At 40.3% G+C, this 7,128-nt stretch overlaps 1 protein-coding gene across 2 annotated transcripts in view; it reads left to right on the top strand.

Moving 5' to 3' along the window:
- Window positions 1–2,819: 2,819 nt before the first annotated feature.
- Window positions 2,820–7,128, top strand: part of LOC117943186 (endothelin-3) — an 8,116-nt gene continuing 3,807 nt past the window's right edge. The window contains exons 1-2 of one of the 2 annotated variants that reach the window (XM_034869174.1): window positions 2,820–3,008; window positions 3,944–4,172. In XM_034869174.1, the coding sequence (XP_034725065.1) occupies window positions 2,939–3,008; window positions 3,944–4,172 (299 nt within the window). In that variant the 5' untranslated portion in view covers window positions 2,820–2,938. Of the gene's footprint in view, window positions 3,009–3,940; window positions 4,173–7,128 lie in introns of both variants that reach the window. The other variant, XM_034869173.1, reaches the window with a different exon arrangement.

Here is a 7,128-nt window from a genome sequence, read left to right as displayed (position 1 = left end):
CCAAATGATCTTAGAGTTTTGAGAATGTAATTTCTGTTTCAAGAAATGAGCCAAACCAATGGAGAAAAACTGTAATATGACTGTACAGATATTACAATTCTTTCACTTCCATCAGCCCTATCTTTCCTGGGGTATGTCATTAGACCTGTAAATATAAAAATAAAAAATTACAAAATACAACCTAATTACTGTTAACCCAAATAAACAGTTATGTGGGAAATTGGATAATTTGCTTTTTTCTGAACATGAGATGAAAAGACATTCCCATACCTGATCATTAAGTACAGAGCTCAAAAGTTAATTAGCTTAGCTTAGCATAGGACTGGAAACAGTAAGCCTACCAAGTGTGCCTACAGCTACTTTGTAAGCCCATAATTACAGTAACATGTTGTATCCCGTTTGTTTTACTCACACACCCACACACACACACACACACACACACACACACACACACACACACACACACACACACACACACACACACACACACATTGATTGAAAAAGTAAAAACAGAAAGTTGAGGTTTAGTGTGGACTAAAATGCTAACTATTTCTTGATGTTATTATACAGTATTTCCTTAATTATGTTCATTATGTAAATACTGTATAATAAAATTCCTTTAACTATGGAAATACCGTACATATCCACACTCCGTATATTTCTTTATTTATATTTCTACTCTGATATTTTTACTATTTGTGCAACTGCAACACAGAGGTTCCCTCCGGGGATCAATAAAGTATTTATGATTCGGATGAACACCAGCCTGGCACCTGGACATATGAAGATGTAAATGGAATGTTCTTATATAACGCTTTCCTAGTCCCAACGACTACTCAAAGCGCTTTTACATCATACAGGAACCATTCACCATTCACACACATTCATACACTGTGGCCAAGGCTGCCGTACAAGGTGTCACCTGCTCATTAGATAAATACTAATTTACACATTACACTATTTACATTTACACTGGATCGAACCACCAACCTTCCAATTGGCCGGCAACCACTCCACCACTAAGCCACAGCCGCCCCAAAGAAGAGATCCAGCTGCAGCACACAAGTGCTGGTAGAGAGGTAAAGAGTGTTAGGACAGAGACTCCCAACCAGGGGTACTTGTACCCCATGCCATGGGGTACTTCTGAAGTTGTAGAATAGTTCAACCAATTTAATATTGACATTAAGTAGACATTAACACATACACACTATGGGCCCTATCTTGCATGCACATCCCGGCGCGGCGCAAAGCCCAACGTGAGTGTCTTTGCTATTTTAAGACCGTCCAGCGCCAACGTCGTTTAAATAGCAAATGCACCTGTGCCCATTTTTGCACCCATGGGCATTCTGGTCTTACAGAGAGTTGTGTTCAGCTGCATTCTTGGATTATTGCCATCTTGAGGCAGCAGAAAGGGCCATTGACCAACAAAAAAGTGGTCTAAAGTCAGTAATGCAGCATTTAATTGTTATTTTAAAAGCAATTGAGATAAATGTGCCTAGGCTTATGCACAGAGTGCACACTATGATTGTTACAAACACAGGGACACACACTATGCTCTTTACACACACAGGAACACAAACCATGCTTGTTACACACAAGCTGCACACAAACATGCAAAAGATTTAAGGACTTCTGATTGGTTGATTGCATGTTACGTCCAGAACACACCTATGATTAATGAAGACACTAAGTACAACTCTTTAGGACTTGCAGCCGTCAAACTAGCAAAAATGGATTTGGACACGCCCTAAAGGCACCTGAACGCACCTGCACCAGGAGCCGTGTGCAAGGGCCCTACATGTTGCAGTTATGTAAAAAGAAGCATAGGGAAAAGTAATGAATAAATGGCAGAGACAGCTCAAAGTAATGATCTAGAGCAAAAACTTTGGAAGAATAAGCTACACGCACTGACTGCAGGTCGCCGTGGTTTATTTGTACTTACTTCCCTGTTCTTCTCATCCTCATTATTACGGGACTGTTTGTCTTTTGGTTGTGGTACCAACTCCCACTAAGGCCCCCTGCAGGTCCCTGAACCATGGCTTGGAAACCATTGTGATAGACTGCATCCTTGAAGATGTGCTGACTTCAGCCCTCTGGCATCATTGAAGGCCTGCCTCCAAGAGGTGGTGCTCTGCATCGATAAACCACCCCAGCAATGCCCTTGCTTTCAAAATAAAAGTACAAAAAATAAATACGTCTTAGTGAAAATGCAACAGTGTAAAGTTAATTTCATGAATGCATGTAAACTATTTGAAAAAAAAGAAATCTAAATACTGAATATGCGTAACTGAATTAAATGTAATTTGTTTTTTCAGGAATTACAATGTTATTTCTTGGAAAGGTTATAAATCAGGCACAGAACCTAATGGCCGCGAAGACACATTTTGCATTAGTTTCACTTTGTGTTAATTGTATTAAGGTATTAGATACGTTAATGTCTTTAGAACACTACGTTTATGATCGAAAGGTTTGTTTGATCATCTGTTTGGATGGAGACAATAAAAGATTAATATTTACCTGCCCTAAACAGATTATGTAATGTTTTGTCTGTGATGTGTGACTCATGTTGCAAGCTATATTATTAATAAAAATAATTTCAAAATACTGCAAGTGTAGACCTATGTAAATTCTGACACTGCAAACAATTCAACGATTAAGTCAATTTAATTTGACTGGCAACACTCCACAAACCTCATTCACTGTCCGCTGGACCGGGAGTCCGCATTGCATTGGCTTTTATTTTGAAAACTGCAGCAGGAAGCATGTGTGATATTACAGGTGACTTGCTGCTGAACTGTTAGCCCATAAGAAAGCCGAGTGGCAGAGGGATGCACGCGCAGTCTGTAAGCAGCTTATGAGTGAGCGTTGTGACGCACCCCCCCTTCTTCTCATATTCTTTAAATTTCTTTATTTGTAATATTCCCATGTTTCGTGTGTGATGGCCAATGTATCATCTTCTGATTTGGGAGTTGTGTTTTTTATCGTGGTGACAGCATCTTTGGCGAACGGTGAGTAGTTGTTTTATTTACAAATATAATAAAATCACATAACAGTAGCTTACACATGTGGAAGTATATTAGAGAATGTAATATATGAGGTAAGACAGCCCAAGGTGATGTCAAAGAATACAAGCATCAGTACCCTGTTTGGTATCTTTACTGTTTAAGTAACTTGAATTCATCCAGAATTTGAAACTGTCATCAGACCAGCACTTGTAGTAATGCACTGCCACTGATATTACATATTCATCTTCATTTATCCATAACAAAGCTATGGTCATAACTGGAAAAGTAATGTTCCATGGACTGTTAGATCACTGCTGTATATTGTATATAAATGCGTTAGTACTGATCACTACGTAGACCCAACTTGTACTAACTGTATATAGACTTTTCCCTGCATCTCAGCATGTATATAGACTATCTATTCATACATATTGCGTTATAACTGAACTACATCACTAACCATACCAGATTTTACACTTACTGTATTTTGACTTTTAAATCATCTCAGCAGCATTATAGATTGTCTATTCATGTACATTGTGTTATTACCATATGCCTTTCGCATATCCATAGACTTACTTACACTTCACTTTGCGCCGCCTTGGTAATGCCTACCTAATCTGTACTTAATGTAGCCTATTGTATTCTGTATGCTAGTATTATATTGAATTTGAAACTGTATGTTGTCTTGCACCCTTATGCTTTTCCTGGCCAGGTCACCGTTGCAAATGAGAACCTCTTCTCAACGGCCTACCTGGTTGCTCGCACGCACGCACGCACGCACGCACGCACGCACGCACACACACACACACACACACACATACACACACACAAACACTGTACATCCCCTCAGGGTATAGCAGATATTTAGAAAGGTTGTTTCAGTCCAAAGACGTGACTTGCGGTTGTCAAACACTCTTGTTGCCGTGATCCAGCAGGTTTTTCTTCAAGCATAGATGTGAGCCAGAGGAAGGACGTGGAAGCTGTTAATTTGAGCATACTGCTGCCAGGCAGTGTGGACCAGCTCGCCGGGGAAGCAGAGCCCTGCTCTGCTTGTTACCCGCCGGGGGCCAGGAGGCGTTCAAAGAGATGCACGTGTTACACTTACAAGGACAAGGAGTGTGTGTATTACTGCCACCTGGACATCATCTGGATCAACACTCCAGAGTAAGAGTCCTCTTCAGGGGGCTACATCATGTGCTTACATCATACTATCATTTTAAATTTTACTGCAGCTTATGTTTTCATGGCATCATTTCCTCGTTGTTCTCGGTAGTCACAACTCATAATACTAGTCTGTAATCATAGACCTTCAGCTTCAGTTTCTTATTTATTAAATAAGCTTCAAAATCTGCAAATGTAAAACCTCAAATATTGCACTTGATTTGTCACAGTTTGGAAACTCGAGTCCATCTGTCTTAGATCTCTGGCATAAAACTGACAACAACAAGACCTGTTGCATTAGCAGACAGATTTATTGCCTGAGAGTTGAGTTGAGTTATCAGTTGTTATCAGTATGATGGAGGTGGGGCCAGTTTTCAATCAGTCAGTCAGAGAGTCAGTCAGTCATTACATTACGTATACAACCCATGTTGTAACAACATTATTTAGCCGACACTTTTATCCAAAGCGACTTACAATTGCTCTATATGTCAGAGGCTGCACTGGAGCAACTAGGGGTTAAGTGCTCAGGGATGTGTCATGTCCACTGCACCATCATCACCCATCAATCACTCAATCAGTCATCAATCGACAATTTTTTTTTATCACATGAAATTGTACAGTGAAATTTATACCCATCAGCACCCTTAACTTGTGCATGATTGATCATGAGGCAGGATGTATATGTAAATGTGCTGTATTTATATAGCGCTTTTCCAGTCTTAACAACTGCTCAAAGCGCTTTTACATCTACAGGAAACATTCACCATTCACACACGCCGGGGCTGCCATACAAGGTGCCACCTGCTCATCAGATAAACATTCACACACATTCACACTCCGATGCGCAGACTCGGGGGCAACTCGGGGTTCAGTGTCTTGCCCAAGTACACCTCGACAAAGACTGCAGGGGCAGGGATCGAACCACCAACTTTCCGATTGGCAGGCAACTGCTCTACCTTTGAGCCACAGCCGCCCCGATGTGGCCTTCAGATACTGTCTATCCAGTAGGACTCCCAGCAGAGAAGTGGCAGTCGGTGTTCAATGCCTCCACGCTTGGATCTGTGCCTGATGTAGAGATGGAGATTAGGAATATTAGGAATTTCCCTATCTATCGGTATCGGCATTAATAATGGCTAATACAAAAAGAAAATATTTGTATTGGTGTTGTCATTAAAAATCCTTCATGTTCTTATGGAGATGGACTCGCTTGTCTATGTAGTCGGATCATAGCCATAGGTTATAGCTGATTGCCGTCTCCACCTTCTCCTCTGTGATCTTTAGCTGAGTCAGCCAGAGACTGCTGAGTCAATTTCTGCTGAGTCGTTTTCCTGGTCCTGAGGAGCGGCTCATAGCAACATGCCATCACCATCCAACTTCAACCACATGAAGCTAAATTAATATTTGTAAAGAAGACAATTCAGCATGGATTTTGCAGAGCTGACTGGAAAGGTCCGTGCTACCCTCAACCAGACCTGGTGTCCTACCGTAAAAAGGCTTTTTCCCGCAGTAACTCATTAGATGAAGCTAAAATTGTCTGTCTTCTAGATGTATCTTCCTGAGGTACCCTTGGTTATTCCATGTGGAAAGAACCCAGCGGTGCTGCCGCTTACTGGGATAACGTATTGATTGCTAATGTTTCACAGAAGATTGATAGCTCCTGCTGAGATGTAGCGTAGAAATTTGTACATCTTAAATTTACATTGTAAAGTTGTACACACTTATATTACTGTACTTGTGAGCATGGTGGAGTATAGTACCTGTTCACCTTTCAACCTGTTAGAGTTCTCAGCTTTCCTTTGAGCTATAATTCCATATTTCCATATTTACTTGAATGGAACAATCTTTGAGCCATATGGCCTCAATAAGCAATCTTTTGACATTGGGATTAAGGTAATATATATCATTGATGATTTAATGCAACCCATATTTTAAAGTTGACCCTGGATCTAATGGAACAGTTGTAGAGAGTGATTGGTGGTTTACGTGGGAGCCTGTTTGTGAAAAGGTAAATATTCAGGAAGACTCAAATTAATTATCTGAGGTTTTATCCATCTTAAGGGACAGTTTCCACAAGTACCTGCAGCTGCTACAGTAAGCTGACCTTTTGACGTTACTCCTGGGACTATGGAAGTTTTCTTATAAAAAAATCATGTTTAACTTTCTGTCGCTCTGTGCTAGAACAGGATGTAAAAACGTTTCAGTTCTCATTGACAGATTCTTTTAAAATGTGTAAACCATGCAGCGTCTATTTATATGATTGATTTAGATTTTGTTAATAATGTTGATTGGATTTGTTCCTTTCACTGCTAGAAGAAAAACAGCCCAATGACAAGTCAGAAAAAACTGTGCAAGCTCTCAGAAGGAAGTGTTTATTATCTTCGCATTCTTCTTGGGCCAAAATAAGGTTAGGGAGATGGTGCTAACCTCCATCTCAAGATGAAAGGTAAAGGTCAAACAAAAGACGTGTGGCTTATACCAGCAGCTGCCGATCACAAACCCGATTGATGCTTTTGTAGAAGAAGACTCAGATAGATAGATAAATATTTACTTCATTGTTCCTGAGGGACATTTTCTGAAATTCTTGGTTCAGCTTCCCCAAATAAATCACAGAGCAGTGGTTTCATGTTTGCACTCTAGACACATAAATGGTCAGAAAATGTCTTGCCATGTCTCATCTGCTCATTTTCAGTAATATATAAATTCCTTGAAATGACTTTGGCATCACTTTAAATAGTCAACATGAAACCATTTACTTTTTGGTGGAGGTTTAAAAAATGGTATTGACTGGCCCAGATGATTCGTTTCTGTAGATTCAGTCCTTCTCATGAGTGTAGGAACCACTGCTTAAGTTGATAAAAAAAAAAGGAATGAAACCTTTTTTCCTGTTGTGGTGGGGGCGGAAGGAGGACCCAAACGCAGTGTACCAGGTAGGAAGGCAACAGGGGTTTATTGGGGAAAA

The sequence above is a fragment of the Etheostoma cragini genome, chromosome 4 (genome assembly GCF_013103735.1).
Source record: "Etheostoma cragini isolate CJK2018 chromosome 4, CSU_Ecrag_1.0, whole genome shotgun sequence".
NCBI lineage: Eukaryota > Metazoa > Chordata > Actinopteri > Perciformes > Percidae > Etheostoma > Etheostoma cragini.
The sequence above is the reverse complement of the archived record's forward strand: the minus strand, read 5'-3'. Positions and strand labels throughout refer to the sequence as shown.